Source organism: Bos indicus, chromosome X, assembly GCF_029378745.1.
Source record: "Bos indicus isolate NIAB-ARS_2022 breed Sahiwal x Tharparkar chromosome X, NIAB-ARS_B.indTharparkar_mat_pri_1.0, whole genome shotgun sequence".
NCBI lineage: Eukaryota > Metazoa > Chordata > Mammalia > Artiodactyla > Bovidae > Bos > Bos indicus.
Window position 1 is genome coordinate 76,828,091 of NC_091789.1, and position 21,559 is coordinate 76,849,649.

General features: G+C 39.1%; 1 protein-coding gene across 3 annotated transcripts in view; it reads right to left on the reverse strand.

Moving 5' to 3' along the window:
* The window catches only part of LOC139181710 (sodium/hydrogen exchanger 2-like), an 82,801-nt gene extending 62,158 nt beyond the window's left edge, over nt 1-20,643 (reverse strand). Inside the window, exons 1-2 of one of the 3 annotated variants that reach the window (XM_070785351.1) lie at nt 20,521-20,643; nt 2,613-3,066 (exon numbers count right to left, since the gene is read on the reverse strand). In XM_070785351.1, coding sequence (XP_070641452.1) covers nt 2,613-2,868 — 256 coding nt within the window. In that variant the 5' untranslated portion in view covers nt 2,869-3,066; nt 20,521-20,643. Of the gene's footprint in view, nt 1-2,612; nt 10,908-20,520 lie in introns of all 3 variants that reach the window. The other 2 variants (XM_070785348.1, XM_070785349.1) reach the window with 2 other exon arrangements.
* Between the last annotated feature and the right edge of the window lie 916 nt (nt 20,644-21,559).

Consider the following 21,559-nt stretch of genomic DNA (forward strand, 5'->3'; position numbering starts at 1 on the left):
ATGTGGTGGAGCTGGGATGACAACCCAGACAGGTATCTTGACTTTTAGCTCAATGTTCATATAATTACCCCAAACTGTCACTTAGTCTGATTGACATATATGGGCTTACATAAATGCATACTACTGAATTATCAAAATACAATCCCAATTATAAAGTTTGTTTTTCATAGAATGATATTACTCTTTCTTCCCATGAGGGAAATACAGCCATCTCTAGCAACCTACATGGCAGCAGTTCTCTGTTTTATCCTGTATTCTTTTTCCTCTGCCCACATTATATTCCACATCATCATGCTCTAGCTTACATGAAGCTTACAGAAAACTACTCTAATTATCATCGATCTTCTCTATTATAGAAAGGACCTTAATGACCATCTGAGCTAATCCATTCCTTCCTGTCTAATCCTGTCCTCACCAATACACTGCTGATATCCTTTTCTAATACATTTGTTAGTTAATTTGACTACAATTTTCTCAAGGATTGAGCATAGTTTTTACAATAATCCCTAGCACATTGATATCACATAGAAATAGCTCAACAGATACTTATCAGATAAATAATAAACACATTTTAGAAAAGAAAGCCAGTTGGTTCATATGCTAGAGTTTATTTCAAAATATTTTCAAAAGTGCTTTCACCTATATGCTTCTATTTGATTCTCTCATCAAACCAACAGCAAAGTGTTAGTCACTCAGTTGTGTCCAACTCTTTTAGACCTCATGGTCTGTAGCCCACCAGGTTCCTCTGTCCATGGAATTCTCCAGGCAAAACTACTGGAGTGGATTGTCATTCCCTTCTCCAGGGGATCTTCCTGACCCAGGGATCTAACCCAGATCTCCTGCATTGCAGGCAGACTCTTTATCATCTGAGCCACCAGGGAAGCCCATCATACCAGCATAACAATGTAAATACTGTTATTCTCATATTAAAAATGAAAAATATGAGACAAAGAAGTACTTTACTTATCTAACACATACTTATTGATTGCCTATGTGCCAGGCACTGGCTCCTAAATTGAGTAAATTTTAAATAGCTCATAGTAATTTTATCTTTCCACTAAACCATGATGTGTCCTTCTTTATCCTCTACAGAATCACTTATTTTCTCTAGGCATTGAAATAATTTGAAAACTTCTCATGGGAAGGATGGGGCCTTATTCATCACTTTAGCCCCTGGCCACAATATAATTCTTCACACATAAAATGTGTTTAAAAATATATGTGTTGAATGATTGCTTACAAGGAAGGCTTTTTTAATTAATTAATTAATTTATTTGGTTAGCTTTTTAAATTTACATTCTCTTACAAGGTCACAGAAAAAATTATCTGTCAGTGATGGTTCAATAAATTCCTACTTTAACAAATGGGAATGGAAGACTACTGGGAAGTCCCTTTGCCCTATCATCCTGAAATTAACATTTAATTAGAAGATTTAATATAATCAACATATCTAATAATACAAAAATAATTTAAAAGAACCTGCACCCTAATAACCTTAATTATTAACCCTAATAATTTAAAAGAATTCACAAATGTTCTTTATTATCACCCAAGACAGTATGTACTTCTAATCAAGGAGGTATGTAAATGAGCATTCTAGTTCCGTTTTGTTGAACTTCACAAAGCATCTTCTCTTCCTGGGCCTCAAATTTCCTATCTACAAAATAAAGTTGGATGAGAATGATTTCTAAGGGTTTTTCCAGCTCTGACAACCTATCATGCTATGAATCTATGGATTCTTTGTGTCATCATTAAATAATATATTTCATGAATGGTAAAGCTTTAGTATATAAAGTCACTTAAATAAAACTTTGAAATGCTGAACATGATTTATTTTAGAAGAAATTCATTTTAAAATAACAGAATTCTATAGACTTTGAAGTTTTCCTGACATTGCTTTTGTTCTGAACCTAGAAAAATGATAACGTTATCATAAATACTTTAACACCATCAAGGCAAAGGTCTGATAAATTATTAAAGAACGTAAAAGGAAAAACGGAATAAATCCCCTTAGGAGAATCATAAAGCTAGAAATTCAGGGTGTTCATAAAGTTGAAATAGTTAAAATATAACAGTTCTTTTCTTGCTGGATCTGGTCTTAGTTTGTGTTTTCTCTCAAATTCTGAGTAATGGTATAAAGGCTTATCTTTTAAAAAATAGAAAATGGACTTGTCCCACTTTGTTACTACCTGGCAACTATAGCAAGCATTCTGTGAGGAAAAAATGCTGTCTAAAGACTCAGATCAATTAGAATCATTCTATTTAGATTTCTCTGCTCTCCCTTTTAAAATTATGCCTTGTCTGCTCAACCCTTGAACAACTGGGACACTTTGCAGTCTAAGTCCCTTTGCTGGGCCTATTCCTGCCTCCTCCCACTGGGAGACCACCAACATTTGAACATGATCACTGCAAGAAGGTTTGAGCTATGAAGATAAAGATCATTTTGGCAGAGAACAGGAGGCAGATATTCCGGTTTGCCTTTCTCTGTTCTATTAGGAAAAGGGTGCCTTTCTTAACATCTGGAAAAACCCTGAGATCCCCCCACCCACTCCATGCCCCACTGTCCCTATTAGGCAACACCCTGGGAAAGCCTTGGGAAATTCCTCACTTACCTATCTTTGCCAGAGAGGCAAACATAATCCAGAGTGTGATCTCAAAAGGAGTCTGCACATGCTGGTAATCCAGGGAGAAGAGGAGTGTGTGAGCAGATGCCACCGAGGCATTATCCTGAATTCTTTTGGATCCCCAGCTGCCATTTTCTGCCTTCAGGTTCCAGTAGTGCAGCATGCTATTCCCAGAGGTTCCCAGAAGCTGGGAGCAGAGCTGACCCAGCAGCAGAGGCAACAAGAGGCCCAGCCTGTGAGCCATCACCAGCTCTGCCAGCTGTGCTTGCTTAAGTATTTAATCTCCTTTCCAGCTGCAGCTGCTGACAAATGCGGTTTGCTGTCCTTGACCCTTAGTCTTTCTGGCTAGTATTTAATGATCAATGAAAATTTCAGCAGCTCCGTGGAGTCCCAGAAGAGAAATGCTGGGTTGTGATGCCCTGGGATGAAATTAGAACCTGAGCTAGCAAAGGGAGGAAACAGGAACAAATTCATTGATTGACATAGAAAAGGATCTTACCCCCAGTCCTAAATTCCAGGGGAAGAAAACTACTGGAACTGTATTCTGGCCACTTAGGAATCTATTTTCTTACTATAAGATAACTCCAATTCATAAAGGATATGGAAAACTATTCAAGAAGAATCCCCAAATCTCCAAAGACTATCAAGGACTGTACATATGAGAATCCTAACTAGGATGTCAAATTCCAGCTGCCTCTTAGGTAAAACGGTAAACATTAGACCTCCTTGTTTCCACAGAGAGAGGTGAAGGGGTTGAAAAAATTAAATCATCTACTCCTAAAAATTCCAGGAGAAAAACCTTTTCTTTAGTGTGAATAAGGGCCCTAGTACTTAAGAGCAGGATAGTTCAGTTCAGTTCAGTCACTCAGTCGTGTCTGACTCTTTGCAACCCCATAAATCGCAGCATGCCACGCCTCCCTGTCCATCAAAAACTCCCGGAGTTTACCCAAACTCATGTCCATCCAGTCGATGATGCCATCCAGCCATCTCATCCTCTGTCGTCCCCTTCTCCACCTGCCCCCAATCCCTCCCAGCATCAGAGTCTTTTCCAATGAGTCAACTCTTCGCATGAGGTGGCCAAAGTACTGGAGTTTCAGCTTTAGCATCAGTCCTTCCAAAGAACACCCAGGACTGATCTCCTTTAGAATGGACTGGTTGGATATCCTTGCAGTCCAATGGACTTTCAAGAGTCTTCTCCATCACCACAGTTCTTCAGTGCTCAGCCTTCTTCACAGTCCAACTCTCACATCCATAAATGACCACTGGAAAAACCATAGCCTTGGCTAGACGGACCTTTGTTGGCAAAGTAATGCCTCTGTTTTGAATATGCTATCTAGGTTGGTCATAACTTTCCTTCCAAGGAGTAAGCGTCTTTTAATTTCATGGCTGCAATCACCATCTGCACTGATTTTGGAGCCCCCCAAAATAAAGTCTGACACTTTTTCCACTGTTTCCCCATCTATTTCCCATGAAGTGATGGGACCAGAGGCCATGATCTTCGTTTTCTGAGTATTGAGCTTTAAGCCAACTTTTTCACTCTCCTCTTTCACTTTCATCAAGAGGCTTTTTAGTTCCTCTTCACTTTCTGCCATAAGGGTGGTGTCATCTGCATATCTGAGGTTATTGATATTTCTCCCGGCAATCTTGATTCCAGCTTGTGCTTCTTCCAGCCCAGCGTTTCTCATGATGTACCCTGCATATCAGTTAATTAAGCAGGACGACAACATCCTGCCTTGACGTACTCCTTTTCCTATTTGGAACCAGTCTGTTGTTCCATGTCCAGTTCTAACTGTTGCTTCCTGACCTGCATATAGGTTTCTCAAGAGGCAGGTCAGGTGGTCTGATATTCCCATCTCTTTCAGAATGTTCCACAGTTTATTGTGATCCACACAGTCAAAGGCTTTGGCATAGTCAATAAAGCAGAAATAGTTGTTTTTCTGGAATAAAGATATGCAATTAAAAAAATTCATGGAGGATGTTGATGAGTCTATTTTAAAGTGATGTACATTTTGAGCATTATGGCAAATATAGATATTTATGATACCAAATAAAAGTATTTTTCTTTTTTTGTGTGTGTGCACAGAATACAGCAAAATTATACAGTAAATGTGGGAAAATGATTTCATAGTAAATTCTTGTTTTAATAATAGTCACACTTGCCTTTCTGATAGAAAGCAAAAGCTACATATAAATATGCATGCATAGGAAAGAGGAAGCAAGGAAGGGAAGAAAGAAAGAAGAAATGAAGGCTGAGATAAGTAAGTAAATATTTCACAAAACAGGATGTGGGACTGCTACCATAGTTAACTATTCACAGAGAACACAGGTAATTAAAATATGGTAGCCCGAGGGTATTAGTTAAATCAATGACCCATTTTTCCTTTGTTGCCTAACACCATCTAACCTAACAACTAATGATAAATCAGTGACCCATTTTTCAACAAAAAAGGAGTATTTTGAAGACACAGTCTCACCAATACATATGCTTTTAATATGTCAATGAGCAGTCGTCTTAAAAATAAATCTTTTTTTTTAAGTGGGGCATAAACTAAAAATCTTTAAAACTTAAAATTTAATTTCCTTGTAAAGTTTTCCATCTGCAATTTTATTTATCATCATTCTATACACAGTATTTAGCTATTTACTTTATTTTCAGATCAAAGATTGCAAATTTGACACTAACCATTACAGGTGTCTCAGTGGTTAAGGATCCACCTGTCAATACAAGAGACCCAGGAAACATGGGTTTGATCCCTGGGTGAGGAAGATCTCCTGGAGTAAGAAACTGCTACCTGCTGCAGTATTCTTTCCTGGAGAATTCCAGGGACAAAGGAGTCTGGCACACTATATATAGTCCATGAGATCACACAGAGTCAGATATGACTGAGCACAAACTCACACACTATTCTTAGTAATTATTTTCCAGGTTTCCACTAGATCAAGTTCTGGAGTAATCTTATGGACATGAGTTTGAGCAAGCCCCAGGAAATGGTGAAGGACAGGGAAGCCTGGTGTGCTGGAGTCCATGGGGTCGTAAAAAGTTGGACACGACTGAGCAACTGAACAACAACAACTTAATATTGGTGTCCCTCGTTATCAAGTCTAGCCTTTTCATTATCAAGTCTAGCCTTCTCATTATCAAGTCTATGCTATGCTATGCTAAGTCACTTCAGTCATGTCCGACTCTGTGTGACCCCATAGACGGGAGCCCACCAGGCTCCGTCGTCCCTGGGATTCTCCAGGCAAGAATACTGGAGTGGGTTGCCATTTCCTTCTCCAGTGCATGAAAAGAGAAAAGTGAAAGTGAAGTCGCTCAGTCGTGTCGGACTCTTAGTGACCCCATGGACTGCAGCCTACCAGGCTCCTCTGTCCATGGGATTTTCCAGGGAAGAGTACTGGAGTGAGGTGCCATTGCCTTCTCCTTCATTATCAAGTCTAGCCTTTTATAAAAGAGATACATAATGTGATTTTAGAATCAATGGAAGATTATTCCCAGAAAAGCACCTCTCCATTCTTTTCTCTTTTTATTGAAGTATAATTTATATTTAATAAAATGCACAGTTCTTAAATGTTCAGCTTCATGTTTTGGCAATTTACATACACCTTTATAACTACCACTCAAGGAAGATATTGAACCTTTGTCTCATGCTACATCTTAGCTTATCCTCACCTTAACACACAGACAAGTCCCATTCTTCTCTCAATATACATTCAGTTCAGTTCAGTCACTCAGTCGTGTCCGACTCTTTGCGACCCCATGAATCACAGCACGCCAGGCCTCCCTGTCCATCAACAACTACCGGAGTTCACCCAGACTCATGACCATCAAGTCAGTGATGTCATCCAGCCATCTCATCCTCTGTCGTCCCCTTCTCCTCCTGCCCCCAATCCCTCCCAGCATCAGAGTCTTTTCCAATGAGTCAACTCTTCACATGAGGTGGCCAAAGTACTGGAGTTTCAGCTTTAACATCATTCCTTCCAAAGAAATCCCAGGGCTGATCTCCTTCAGAATGGACTGGTTGGATCTCCTTGCAGTCCAAGGGACTCTCAAGAATCTTCTCCAACACCACAGTTCAAAAGCATCAATTCTTCGGTGCTCAGCCTTCACAGTCCAACTCTCACATCCATAAATGACCACTGGAAAAACCATAGCCTTGACTAGACGAACCTTTGTTTACAAAGTAATGTCTCTGCCTCTGAATGTGCTATCTAGTTTGGTAATAACTTTCCTTCTAAGGAGTAAGCGTCTTTTAATTTCACGGCTGCAGTTAATATCTGCAGTGATTTTGGAGCCCCCAAAAATCAAGTCTGACACTGCTTCCACTGTTTCCCCATCTATTTCCCATGAAGTGATGGGACCAGATGCCATGATCTTCGTTTTCTGAATGTTGAGCTTTAAGCCAACTCTTTCACTCTCCACTTTCACTTTCATCAAGAGGCTTTTGGGTTCCTCTTCACTTGCTGCCATAAGGGTGGTGTCATCTGCATATCTGAGGTTATTGATATTTCTCCCAGCAATCTTGATTCCAGCTTGTGCTTCTTCCAGTCCAGCATTTCTCATGACGTACTCTTCATATAAGTTAAATAAGCAGGGTAACAATATCCAGCCTTGACGTACTCCTTTTCCTTTTGGAACCAGTCTGTTGTTCCATGTCCAGTTCTAACTGTTGCTTGCTGACCTGCCTATAGGTTTCTCAAGAGGCAGGTCAGGTGGTCTGGTATTCCCATCTCTTTCAGAATGTTCCACAGTTTATTGTGATCCACACAGTCAAAGGCTTTGGCATAGTCAATAAAGCAGAAATAGGTGTTTTTATTACTTTTTGTCTATTCTTGAACTGTATATGAATTAAATCATACAGTATGTACTATCTTGTGTCTGGCTTCTTTCAATCAGCATGGTAATTAGTCATGTTGTTATACACATCAGTAGTTTAGTACTTTTTAATGCCAAGTGATGTTTCACTGTAAAATATATCACAATTTATCTATTCTTATGTTGATGGACATTTGGGTTGTTACTAGTTTTGGTTATTGTGGAAAAGGCTGCTATGAATATTGTTGAACAAGTTTTGGTTGATGCTTTTTTTTTAATTTTGGGGGGATAATTGTCTATGCATGTAATTGATAGATATTTCCTTCCTTTTAAAAACTAAAAGACAAATATTTAATTCTGTAGTCCATTGTTACTAAGACTTATATAGTATAAATCTATAAAGAAGGTAATTGTTAACTTAAATTCGTGGCATAGGATAAATCATTGAACTCAGAGGATTTGGTAAATATAAAAGATCAACAAACTATGAATTAGGAGACTGGAGTCTAGTCTCACCATTAGATCCTAATTGACCTTAGTTAGCTTACTTAACCTTTGTGAAGTTCTATTTACTCCTTTTCAAAAATAATGTTTAGTGTTCAAAATCATTTGTGTCTTGTATGTACTTTTTATACTATGTGGGTATAGAACTTCATGCTGTAGACATGAGGAATAACACTAATTCCTTGCAATCAAGAAACTTATGATTTAAAGGGGAAAATAAGCACATAAACAACTAAGATCATTAGAATAAAATAAGTGAGTTTCATTCAACAATACATATACAACCAATAGCTGTCTATTTAGTGTCCATTATGTATTTGATGCTAGGTACTAGGCATATGATGCTAAATACTTTCAATATAAGTTTGGCCTTTGTGCTACAGACTAATGAGAGATACAAATTAAAAATGCAATCCTAATGCAATACAATTAGATACTGGGGAAGTACAAAACACATGAGAGCACAGAATCAAGGTTCTTAATCCAGACTAAAAGAAGAAAGAATACTGAGACAATGTCCTGGGGAAAAAATCTTAACTGAGACTCAAAGGAGGAAAAGTTGGAGATAGCTAAAAAAAAAAAAAAAAAAATCCTAAGATTCACTGGCAATGCAAAATAGAGACATAAGCAACCAGAGAAATATCATAGCAAATTCCAGGAAAGAAAAAAAAAAAAAAAAGGTGAATGCATCTTAAATAAGAGGTACTGTGGAATGAAAATATCTCCTGTCACATTAATAAAGAAGAAATGTCACAGCCATCAGCAATTTCCAGCCTCCAAATGTGAATGAGGTTTCCCAAACTGCTATCCAGGTGATGCTGCCACCCCCTGACAGTGATTGCTGAGGAGCTGAGTGAATGAAAGAGGTGAACAAGGAAACAGGACTGGCCCCAGGTAGCTGAAGTGCATATGAAAGGAATGAATTTGATGAGCCCAGAGGCTTACATTTTCCCATACATAGCATGCTAAATTCCTTGATACCTGATCTTTGATGCTCAGACTACCTACTCCTTTTGTTGGAAACTTGTATATAGTCTGACTTACCCCATGCCTCCTTGGAGCAGTTTCCTCAGAGCTACTGAGATGCTGTCTTCAGGCTCAGAGTCCTAAACATTGCCACCGAATAAAATAACTTTTTACTTTCAGGTTGTGTCTATAATTTTTTGGTTGACAGTATGAATAAAAACTGGAGAAGGGCATGACAACCCATTCAAGTATTCTTGCCTGGAAAATTCCATGGACAGAAGAGCCTGATGTGCCATAGGTTCTCTTAGAGTTGGACATGACTGATGCAACTTAGCACAGCACATAAATAAAGACATTGAGACCTAAAGAGAAATGGCAACAACATGAAATAGACATGACAATGAAAACATAAAGTTGACAGATTAGAAAGATTAACAATAATAAGAAGCTACTACTACCCCTAGGCTGAAGAGACAAAGAGAGAAGATGGAAACTTACCACTGTGGCCAGAATGATCTGACAGAAGCTAAAACATTAGCAGTCATGTTCACTTGTTGCAGAAACCAGTATTCAAGAAACCAACCACCACACTCGGAGAGTTGGAGAACTCAGGTTTTTTACACCAGGGGGCCCAGAGGAGTTAACACTCCAAGCTCTGAGCCCCAAACACAGGGGTTACAGAGTTTTTATATATGGACAGGCATGATTAAGCAGGTTTGCAGGGGCTGGACGATTGCAAAGAGCAGGACAACTGTGAGTGAGATAAGCTCCAGTTCCTAGTATTGTGAGTCCCCACTTTCTGAGACTATGTGACCTACGTGATCCAGACTTTGCAAGAAGCAAGCTGACTTACAGAGGCAGAAGGAGCAGGAGGTTATGTAAAATTTTAACTTTTCCTCTTCACACTAAAAGCTAGAGTCATGAACAGCTGCTATCAGAGACCTCCCCAAGGAAAATAAAGAGAGAGGAATACTCTGTACCTTCTTTTCTCTCTCTTCAAACACCCATCAGAACCTACAATTAATATGAGTCCACCAGGAAGCCTGCACACACAGGAGTCTCAGAAACACAAACAAGAGGAGTCTTCCCGCTGAAAAAAATGTCGAGGAATGAACCTGAGAGAATACAGGTCCAATTCTGACATACAGTTCTAACTCACTTCAGTTGCTCAGTCATGTTCTGCTCTTTGCTACCCCCATGGACTGCAGCAAGCCAGGCTTCCCTGTCTACCACCAATACCCAGAGCTTGCTCAAACTCACGTCCATCGAATCAGTGATGCCATCCAACCATCTCATCCTCTGTGGTCCCCTTCTCCTCCTGCCCTCAATCTTTCCCAGCATCAGGGCCTTTTTCCATGAGTCAGTTCATCATATCAAGTGGACAAAGTATTGGAGTTTCAGCTTCAGCATCAGTCCTTCCAATGAATTTTCAGGGCTGATTTCCTTTATGATCAACTGGTTTGATCTCCTTGCAGTCTAATGGACTCTCAAGAGTCGTCTCCAACACCACAGTTCAAAAACATCAATTCTTTGGCACTCAGCTTTCTTTATAGTCCAACTCTCACATCCATACAAGACCACTAGAAAAACCATAGCTTTGACTAGATGGACTTTTGTTGGCAAAGTAATGTCTCTGCTTTTTAATATGCTATCTAGGTTGGTCATAGCTTTTCTTCCAAGGAGCAAGCATCTTTTAATTTCATGGCTGCAGTCACCGTCTGCAGTGATTTGGAGCCCAAGAAAATAAAGTCAGTCACTGTTTCCACTGTTTCCCCATGTATTTGTTATGAAGTGATGGGACTGGATGCTATAATCTTAATTTCTGAGGTTGAGTTTTAAGCCAGCTTTTTCACTCTCCTCTTTCACTTTCATCAAGAGTTTCCTCTTCACTTTTTGCCATAGGGTTGTTTCAACTGCATATCTGAGGTTATTGATATTTTTCCTGGCAATCTTGATTCCAGCTTGTGCTTCATCCAGCCCGGCATTTCGCATGATGTTCTCTGCATATAAGTTAAATAACCACAGTGACAATATACAGCCTTGATGTATTCCTTTCCCAATTTGGAACCAGTTCTAACTACCATCAACTAATACTATCCCAGATGCATGAGAGAAAAGAAAAAAAAAGGAGAAACAAGAAGAGAAAACATCCAAAAAAGAGAGAACACACAAGTAAGTAGTAAAAGCTTTCAATGTCTTCACTTCTTTGAATAGGAGATGCCTGAGTATACCCATGTGCTAAGTCGCTTCAGTTGTGTCCAATTCTTTGCGACCCTATAGACCATAACCAACCAGGCTCCTCTGTCCATGGGATTCTCCAGGCAAGAATACTGGAGAGGGTTGCCATTTCCTCCTCCAGGGGATCTTCCTGATCCAGGGATCAAACCCATGTCTTTTAAGTCTCCTGCATTGGGTGGTGGGTTCTTTACCACTAGTAACACCTGGGAAGCCTGAGTACCCACACAAAGACTGAAATATTTATTTTTGCACACAGTTAGTTAAGAATATGACACATCCCACCAAAATATGTGGCTCGGCACAGCAGTGATTTGCAAACAAGGGAGTGGATATGGACATAATTAGGTATTTCAGAGGTTATGTGTAGTTTTGGACAGAAAAGAAGCCAGTTATGACTGACTGTTGGAAATTGTTCCTTTGATTTGTTTTTCATTGTTTTTGTTATTATAATCATTCAAAATGGCATGCTTAAAAGGACCCTGCCCCTCTGCCTGAGTATAAACTAAACTGCCATTGTTCAGCTCATAGAGAGATAATCTGACCCTACTCACCTGTGAATAGAAGAGATTAACACACTCATTCCAAAGACTGGTCATTCCTTTGGAGATGTTTTGCAAGACTGAAGACCCTTTCACTTTACTTCCCCACTGCCTCTCCCTCTCTATTCTGCCTTTTGACAGAATGTTTCTTTCACTGTTTGTTTCTTTCACTCTGACTCTACAAAAGAACGTGGCATCCAGACCACAACAAATGGTTATTTTGAGGTTACAGTAATAGTTTGGCTTAGCCAGCCAGGAGCCTTGCTGCTTGTGGCTCGCCAGCCCTAATCAAGGAATACTGGGGTACAAACCTAGCAGCTGCCAGGACCATTTGTCTTGAGGTTCTTTCCTTCAAAATTAACTGAAGCATCACTGGCTGACCCAGGGCTCACCAGTTGAGACAAGGAACTGACACACTTCTACGAGTTGACAGCCTCAATTTCATTTGTAAGGTAAATCTACCCAATTCGATAGCCAGTCCAGACTATTCACTTGTTTTATGAGACATTTGGTGTTATGAGCTGACAGGTTCAATTTTGGAGGGTAAGTCACTCCATTGTGCAGATCGGGAACACCCACCCCACCCCCAATTTGGGCTTTTCTTTTAAGAGAAATTTGATTAGGGTACCCTGTTGAGGAGGGGAAGTGTTGCTGAACCCTCCCATGAACCAGTTCATTGGGGAACTAGTTCTTGTGGGGCAAACCCACCTTTGTTGGAATTAGCTCATTTGTAGGGTAAATTCATTTACCTGATTTGGGAACTGATTCAGTTGGAACTGGTTTATTGGGAAGCTACTTCTTGTGGGGGTGGATAGTCTAGTTGGAATTAGTTCATTTGTTTTGTAGGGTAAATTTATTTACCTGATTTGAGAATTTATTTGTCTCTCCATTTATGCTGGAATTTGTGCTGCCTGTGTTAGAATTTCCCTACGTCTTTTCTTTTGTGTTTTGGTGTTATCAAACTTGTAATGGGGAATATTTCATCTATCCCAGAGGAAAGAACTTTGGGGCACATACTAGAGATGTTAACAATCATAAGAGCAGGGGGGCGGTCCTAAGATGGTGGAGAAATAGGATAGGGATATGAATTTATCTCCCAAAAATCCATCAAAAGATCATTTGAATGCTGAGCAACTTCCACAAAACAACTTCTGAACACTGGTGGAGGACACCAGGCACCCAGAAATGCAGCCCATTCTCTTCAAAAGGAGATAGGACAAAATATAAAAGACAAAAAGAGACACAAAATAATTAGGGATGGAGACCCATCCTGGGGAGGGAGTCATGAAGGAGGAGAAGTTTCCAAACACCAGGAAACCCTCTCACCAGGGAGGTCTGTGGGAAGTTTTGGAATCTCAGAAGGCAACATAACCAGGAAAACACACACACACACACACACACACACACACACAATACATGTCTAACTGCAACTCCCAGTGGACAAGTAGCCCAGACGCTTGCAGCCACCGCCAGAGAGGGGGGCCAAACAGGGAGGGAGGTGCAGGTTGCATGCTTAGGGTAAAGACCCGACCTGAATGCCCTGAGGACAATCTGAGGGAACTAACATGAGATAGCAACCCAAACTGGGATAGCCGGGGCGGGGGGGGGGGGGGGGGGGGGCGAGAGAGAGAGAGAATTTTCCCACAAAAAGCTCTAACCTAAGGCACAGCCTGACCTTCTCACAGAACAAAGGGTTGAGCGAATACCAAAAGAGAGCTAGCTGGCTCCTGACTGGCCACTGCCCCTGCCAGAGGCAGAGAGAGAGGCATGCGTGCAACAGCCACAGCCAAAAGGCAAGGGCAATCTCGGCCCCAGAGAGGGCATCTTCCACCAAACTGTGAGCAAGTTCCCGGTTGCTAACCAAGTCTTCCTAGGATCCTGGATGGTTGACATCTGCCAGGAGGATCACAGCCTGAGATCATCTACCCAAAGGAGACACACCTGAGATGGTGCTCTCACGGTACACCTGGGAAACCGATCAACTGGACTGGGGAGGTAATTAAGAGGCAGAGCACACCTGGGACAGTGCACTCGACAAGCCCTTAATTGCCTGAGCTGCTTGGACCTGGGAAGGGCACAAAACGCAAGCCCAACCGAGTCTGTGCTTTTGTGGAATAACCAAGAACCTGAACTGGAGCAGCTTAGACCTGGGAAGTGCACTAAATGCAGGTCGTGCTTTGGACAGTTGGACAGTACCCCTCCTGAGCAACCTGGAGCCTGAGCAGTGTAGACTGGGAAAGCACAATAGCCATAAGCTGGGGCAAACCCAGTGTGCTCAGTACACTGTGAGCACTCCCCACACTCACCAGTGATATTTGTTTACAATATTCCTCCCTCCCCACAACACAACTGAACAAGTGAGCCTAAATAAGTGACCACCTTCGTCCCCTTCTGTCAGGATGGAAATTAGGCATTGAAGAAACTCGCAAACACAGGAAGCCAAAATAAACAAAGAAGAAGGAACAGCTCTGGAATTGAAAGGTACAACAGATTAAAACCCTGCAGTTTACATTGACTAAGCATTCGAAGAGGCCTATAGACCTTGAGAAGAAGTATAAGCTGGAACAAGGAATTTCCTGAAATTGAACTGACCCCACACTGCCCACAACAGCTCCAGAAAAATACCTAAATATATTTTAACTATTATCATTTTTATTCTTTTTAATTTTAAGTTATTTATTACTCCTTTAATTTTCATTTTTATAACCTACTTTACCTTGCAATAAAGAGACCCTATTTTTAATGCAAATATCATATATATATATTAATATTTTTGTGATTGATTTTGTTTGTATTTTTTTTTTTTTTTTGCTGTAGGGGAACACAGAGTTAGGATTCAGACCCTGTGAAGTTAAATGTTAAGTGGATGGAAAATTTCCAAGTGATATCTTCTTTTTCCTCACTGGGCCTCTGTGTGGCCCCCAATATATTGTCTTTACCAACTGAGCTATCACGGAAGCTCAGTTGGTAAAGAAACAAAAGAAAAGTTTTTGGATTTTTTTGTTTGTTTGTTTGTATTTTTAATATTGCATTTTTGAGAGTTTAAGCTCTAGATTTTAAATCTTTGTTTTTTGGTATTTGTTATCAATTTTGTACCTTTAAGAATCTAATCTTCAGTATCCATTTTTATTTATGGATGTGATTTCTGGCTTGATTGCTCTCTCCCCTTTCGACTCTCCCTTTTCTCTCCCAGGTCACCTCTGTCTCTTCCCTTACCCTCCCTTTTCTACTTAAAGCTATGAATCTCTCTCTGTGTTCCAGGCTCTGGAGAACACTTAGGCAATTGATTACTGGCTAGATTTGTCTCTCCTTTATTGACTCCCCCTCTTCTCTTCCTGGCCACTTCTATTTCCTTCCTCCCTCGGCTCTTCTCTAAGTAACTCCATGAACCTGTGTGTTCGAGACTGTGGTGAGCACATAGGGAATTGATTACTGGCTATGCTGCTCTCTCTGCTTTTCAATCCCCCTCTTCTCCTCCTGGTCACCTCTATTTCCCTTCTCCCTGTTCTCTTCTCCATGGAAATCTGTGAACCTCTCTGGGTGTCCCTCGCTGTGGAGAAGCTTTTCACCATTAACCTCGATTTTTTATCAACTGCGCTGTATGGATGGAGAAGTCTTGAGGCTAATGTAAGAATAAGACTGAAAGCCAGAGACAGGAGGGTTAATCCAAAACTTAGGAACACCAGAAAACTCCTGAATCCTGAGAACATTAACTGACAAGAGCTCATTTGAAAGCCTGCAAACACTGAAACCAAGCTCCACCCAAGAACCAACAAGTTCCAAAGCAAGACATACCACTCTAATTCTTCAACAACGCAGGAACACAGCCCTGAAGATTAAAATAAAGGCGTCCTAAAGTCACACCAATGCCATGGAAAACTAATACTCACACTGGACACTTCATTGAACTCCAGAGAGAAGAGATCCAGCTTCATACACCACAACACAGACGTAAGCTTCCCTAACCAGGAAACCTTGAAAGCCACTAGTCCAACCTCACCCACAGGCAGCAACTTCTACAATAAAGAGGAACCACAAACTTCCAGCCTACAGAAAGGCCACCCCAAACACATCAATATAAGCAAAATGAAAAGGCAGAGAAATAGTCAGCAGGTTAAAGGAGCATGAAAAGAAGAGAAGTGAAAAGCAAAGGAGAAAAAGAAAGATATAAACATCTGAATGCAGAGTTCCAAAGAATAGCAAGGAGAGATAAGAAAGCCTTCCTCAATGATCAGTGCAAAGAAATAGAGGAAAACAATAGAATGGGAAAGACTTAAAGATCCCTTCAAGAAAATTAGAGATACCAAGGGAACATTTCATGCAAAGATGCACTCAATAAAGGACAGAAATTGTATGGATCTAACAGAAGCAAAATATATTAAGACGTGGTGAGAATACACAGAAAAACTGCACAAAAAAGATCTTCACGATCCAGATTATCATGATAGTGAGATCACTCACCTAGAGAGAGACAGCCTGGAATGTGAGGTCAAGTGGGCCTTAGGAAGCATCACTACAAACAAAGCTAGTGGAGGTGATGGAATTCCAGTTGACCTATTTCAAATCCTGAAAGATGACGCTGTGAAAGTGCTGTACTCAATATGCCAACAAATTTGGAAAACTCAGCTGTGGCCACAGGACTGGAAAACGTCAGTTTTCATTCCAATCCCAAAGAAAGGCAATGCCAAAGAATGCTCAAACCACTGCACAATTTCACTCATCTCACATGCTAATAAAATAATACTCAAAATTCTCCAAGCCAGGCTTCAGCAATACATGAACCATGAACTTCCAGATGTTCAAGCTGGTTTTAGAAAAGGCAGAGGAACCAGAGATCAAATTTCCAACATCTGCTGAATCATTGAAAAAGCAAGAGAGTTCCAAAAAAAACATCTATTTCTGCTTTATTGACTATGCCAAAGCCGTTGACTCTATGGAGTCAATAAATTGTGTAAAATTCTTTAAGAGATGGGAATACCAGACTACCTAACCTGCCTCTTGAGAAATCTGTATGCAGGTCAGGAAGCAATAGTTAGAACTTGGAAATGGAACAATAAACCAGTTCCAAATAGGAAAAGGAGTATGTCAAGGCTGTATCTTGTCACCCTGCTCATTTAACTTATATGCAGAGTATATCATGAGAAATGCTGGACTGGATGAAGCACAAGCTTTAATCAAGATTGCTGGAAGAAATATCAATAATCTCAGATATGCAGATAACACCACCTTTATGGCAGAAAGTGAAAAAGAACTAAAGAGCCTCTTGATGAAAGTGAAAGAGGAGAGTGAAAAAGTTGGTTTAATTCAATATTCAGAAAATGAAGATCATGGCATCCAGTCCCATTACTTCATGGCAAATAGATGGGGAAACATCAGAAATAGTGCCTGACTTTACTTGGAGAGGGGTGGGGTGAGCTCCAAAATCACTGTGGACGGTGACTGCAGCTGTGAAATCAAAAGACACTTACCCCTTGGAATGAAAGTTATGACCAACCTAGATAGCATATTCAAAAGCAGAGACATTACTTTGCCAACAAAGGTCTGTCTAGTCAAGCCTATGTTTTTTCCAGTAGTCATGTACGGGTATGTGAGTTAGACTATAAGGAAAGCTGAGTGCCAAAGAATTGATGCTTTTGAACTATGGTGTTGGAGAAGACTCGTGAGAGTCCCTTGGACTGCAAGGAGATCCAACCAGTCCATCATAAAGGAGATCAGTACTGAGTGTACATTGGAAGGACTGACGTTGAAGCTGAAACTCCAATACTTTGGCCACCTGGTGCGAAGTGTTGACTCATTTGAAAAGACCCTGATGCTGGAAAAGATTGAAGGCAACAGAGAAGGGGATGACAGAAGATGAAATGGTTGGATGGCATCACTGGCTCAATGATTGGTAAACTCTAGGAGTTGGAGTTGGACAAGAAGGCCTGGCATGCTGTAGGGCATGGGGTCAAAGAGTTGGACACAAATGAGCAGCTGAACTGAACTGAACTGAAAGGAACATGATAAATGCCCTCCAAACCAAACAAAAGAGGAGATAGGGAGTCTACCTGGAAAACAATTCAGAATAATGATAGTAAAGATGATCAAAAATCTTGAAAACAAAATGGAGTGACAGATAGACTAGAGAAAAGGATTGAGAAGATGCAAGAAGTGTTTCACAAGGACCTAGAAGAAATAAAAACAGAGTCAATCAATAATGAATAATGTAATAACTGAGATCAAAAGCATTCTGCAGGTAACCAAGGGTAGAATAACTGAGGCGAAAGATAGGATACGTTAGGAGGAAGATGAATTGTGGAAATAAATGAAGCAGAGAGGAAAAAAGGAAAAATAATTAAAATAAATTAGGACAACCTCAGAGACCTCTGGGACACTGTTAAACACACCAACATTGGAATCTTAGGAGAGTCCCAGAAGAAGAAGAAAAAAGAAAGGGCATGGGAAAATACTTGAGGAGATAATAGTTGGAAAATTCCCTAAAATGGGCAAGGAAATACCCACCCAAGTTCAAGAAATGCAGAGTCCCAAACAGGATAAACCCAAGGCAAAACACCCCAAGACACATAATAATCAAATTCACTAAGATCAAACACAAAGAGCAAATATTAAAAGCAGAAAGAGAAAAGCAACTAATAACACACAAGAGGATTCCAATAAGGATAACAGCTGATCTTTTAATAGAAGCTCTTCAGGCTAAAAGGGAATGGCAGGCCATATGTAAAGTGATGAAATTAAAACAACAACAACAACAACAACAAAAAACCTACAACCCAGATTACTATACCCAGCAAGGATCTCATTCAAATATGAAAGAGAAATGAAAACCCTTACATACAAGCAAAAGCTGAGAGAATTCAGCACCACCAAACCAGCTTTTCAACAAATGCTAAAGGATCTTCTCTAGACAAGAAACACAGAAAAAGGTTTATAAATTCAAACCCAAAACAACAAAGTAAATGGCAAGAAGATCATACTTGTCAATAATTACCTTAAATGTAAATTGTTTGAATGCCCCAACCAAAAGACAAAGCCTGGCTGAATAGATAAAAAAAAAAAAAAAAAAAAAAACCTCTATATATGCTCTCTACAAGATACCCACCTCAAACCAAGGGACACATACAGACTGAAAGTGAAAAGCTGGAAAAGGTATTTCACGAAAATGGAGACCAAAAGAAACTAGAAGTAGCAATACTCATATCAGAGAAAATAGACTTTGAAATAAAGGCCATGAAAAGAGACAAAGAAGGGCACTACATAATGATCAAAGGATAAATCCAAGAAGAAGATATAATAATTATAAATATATATGCACCCAACATAGGAGCACCACAATATGTAAGGCAAATGCTAACAAGTATGAAAGGAGAAATTAACAGTAAAACAACAATAGTGAGAGACTTTAATGCCCCACTCACACCTATGGATAGGTCAACCAAACAGAAAATTAACAAGGAAACACAAACTTTAAGAGATACAGTGGGCCAGTCAGACATAATTGATATCTGTAGGACATTTCACCCCAAAACAATGAATTTCACCTTCTCCTAAAGTGCACAGAGAACATTCTCCAGGATAGATCATATCCTGGGCCATAAATCTAAAGTTGGTAAATTCAAAAAAATTAAAATAATTTCAAGCATCTTTTCTGATCACAATATGGTAAGATTAGATGTCAATTACATTAAAAAAAAAAACTATTAAAAATACAAATATATGGAAACTAAACAACATGCTTCTGAATAATCAACAAATCATGGAAGAAATCAAAAAAGAAATGAAAATATGCATAGAAACAAATAAAAATGATAGCACAACAAGCCAAAACCTATGTGATTCAGCAAAAGCAGTGTTAAGGGGAAGGTTCATAGCAATACAAGCTTACATCTAGAAACAAGAGAGAAATTAAATAAATAACCTAACTTTACACCTAAAGCAAATAGAAAAAAAAAGAAAAGAAGAGCCCCAGGATTAGTAGAAGGAAAGAAATCATAAAAATTACAGCAGAAATAAATGAAAAAGAAACAAAGGAGACTATAGCAAAAATCAACAATACTAAAATCTGATTCTTTGAGAAGATAAATAAAAGAGACAAACATTAGCCAGACTCATGAAGAACAAAAGGGAGAAGAATCAAATCAACACAATTAGAAATGAAAATGGAGAAATCACAGCAGACAACACAGAAATACAAAGGTTCATAACAGACTACCATCAGAAACTATATGACAATAAAATAGATGACTGGGAAGAAATGGATGAATTATTAGAAAAGTATAACCTTCCAAAACTGAACCAGAAAGAAATAGAAAATTTTAACAGACCCATCACAAGCACAGAAATATATACTGTAATAAAAAACATCCAACAAACAAAAGCCAGGACCAGATGTCTTCACAGGTGAATTCTACCAAAAATTTAGAGAAGAGCTAACACCTATCATACACAAATTCTTTCAGAAAATTGCAGTGAAAGGTAAACTGCCAAACTCCTTCTATGAGGCCACCATCACCCTAATATCAAAACCAAAGATTCCACAAAAAAAGAAAACTACAGGCCCATATCACTGATGAACATAAATGCAAAAATCCTCAAAAAATTCTAGCAAACAGAATCCGAAAACGTATTAAAAAAATCATACATCATGACCAAGTGGGCTTTATCCCAGGGTTGCAAGGATTTTTCAGTATTCACAAATCAATCATATGATAAACTACATTAACAAATTGAACGATAAAAAACATGTGATTATCTCAATAGATGCAGAGAAAGCCTTGACAAAATTCAACACCCATTTATGATAAAAACCCTCCAGAAAGCAGGCATAGAAGGAACATACCTAAACATAATAAAAGCCATACGTGATAAATGCACAGCAAATATTATCTTCAATGGTGAAAAATTGAAAGCATTTTCCCTAAAGTCCGGAACAAAACAAAGGTGCCCACTCTCACCACTAGTATTCAACATAGTTTTGAAATTTTTAGCCACAGCAATCAGAGAAGAAAAAGAAGTGAAAGCAATCCAGATGGGAAAAAAGAAGTAAAACTCACTGTTTACAGATGTCATAATCCTCTACATAGAACACCCTAAAGACACCACCAGAAAATTATTAGAGCTAATTAATGAATATAGTAAAGTTGTAGGTTATAAAATTAATACACAGAAATCCCTTGCATTCCTATACACTAATAATGAGAAAAAAGAGTAATTAAGGAGCAATTTCATTCGCCATTGCAATGAAAAGAATAAAATACTTAGGAACAAATCTACCTAAAGAAACAAAAGACCTATATATATAAAACTATAAAACACTGATGAAAGAAATCAAAGATGACACAATAGATGGAGAAATATACCATGTTTATTGATTGGAAGAATCAATATAGTGAAAATGAGTATGCTACTGAAGCAATCTATAGATTCAATGCAATCCCTATCAAGCTACCAATGGTATTTTCCACAGAACTTGAACAAATAATTTCACAATTTGTATGGAAATACAAATGCCTCCTCTTCAAGAAGATTTATAAAAAGTACTTTCAGATATATGCAAGTTTCTGACTTTTAAAACATAATATTGAACTGAGAAAAAAATTGAAGAATCCTAATGAGAAAACTGATGACTTCATAAAGCTGTTAACAAAAAGGATTAGTTACAGAGAACTGAGTAAACTGGTAAATATTTTATGGTTTCTATCTAAAAGGAATACTGGTTTAAATCTATATTTTCCAGCTGTAAGAAAGACCTTCTCCTTCAATTAAATATGACTTTCAATGGTTTTGTAGATTGTATATTTTGGAACATTTATATATTTTTTTCTCTACCTGGTTGATCCTGCCAGCAACATATGCTTCTCTCAAAGATTAAGCCATGC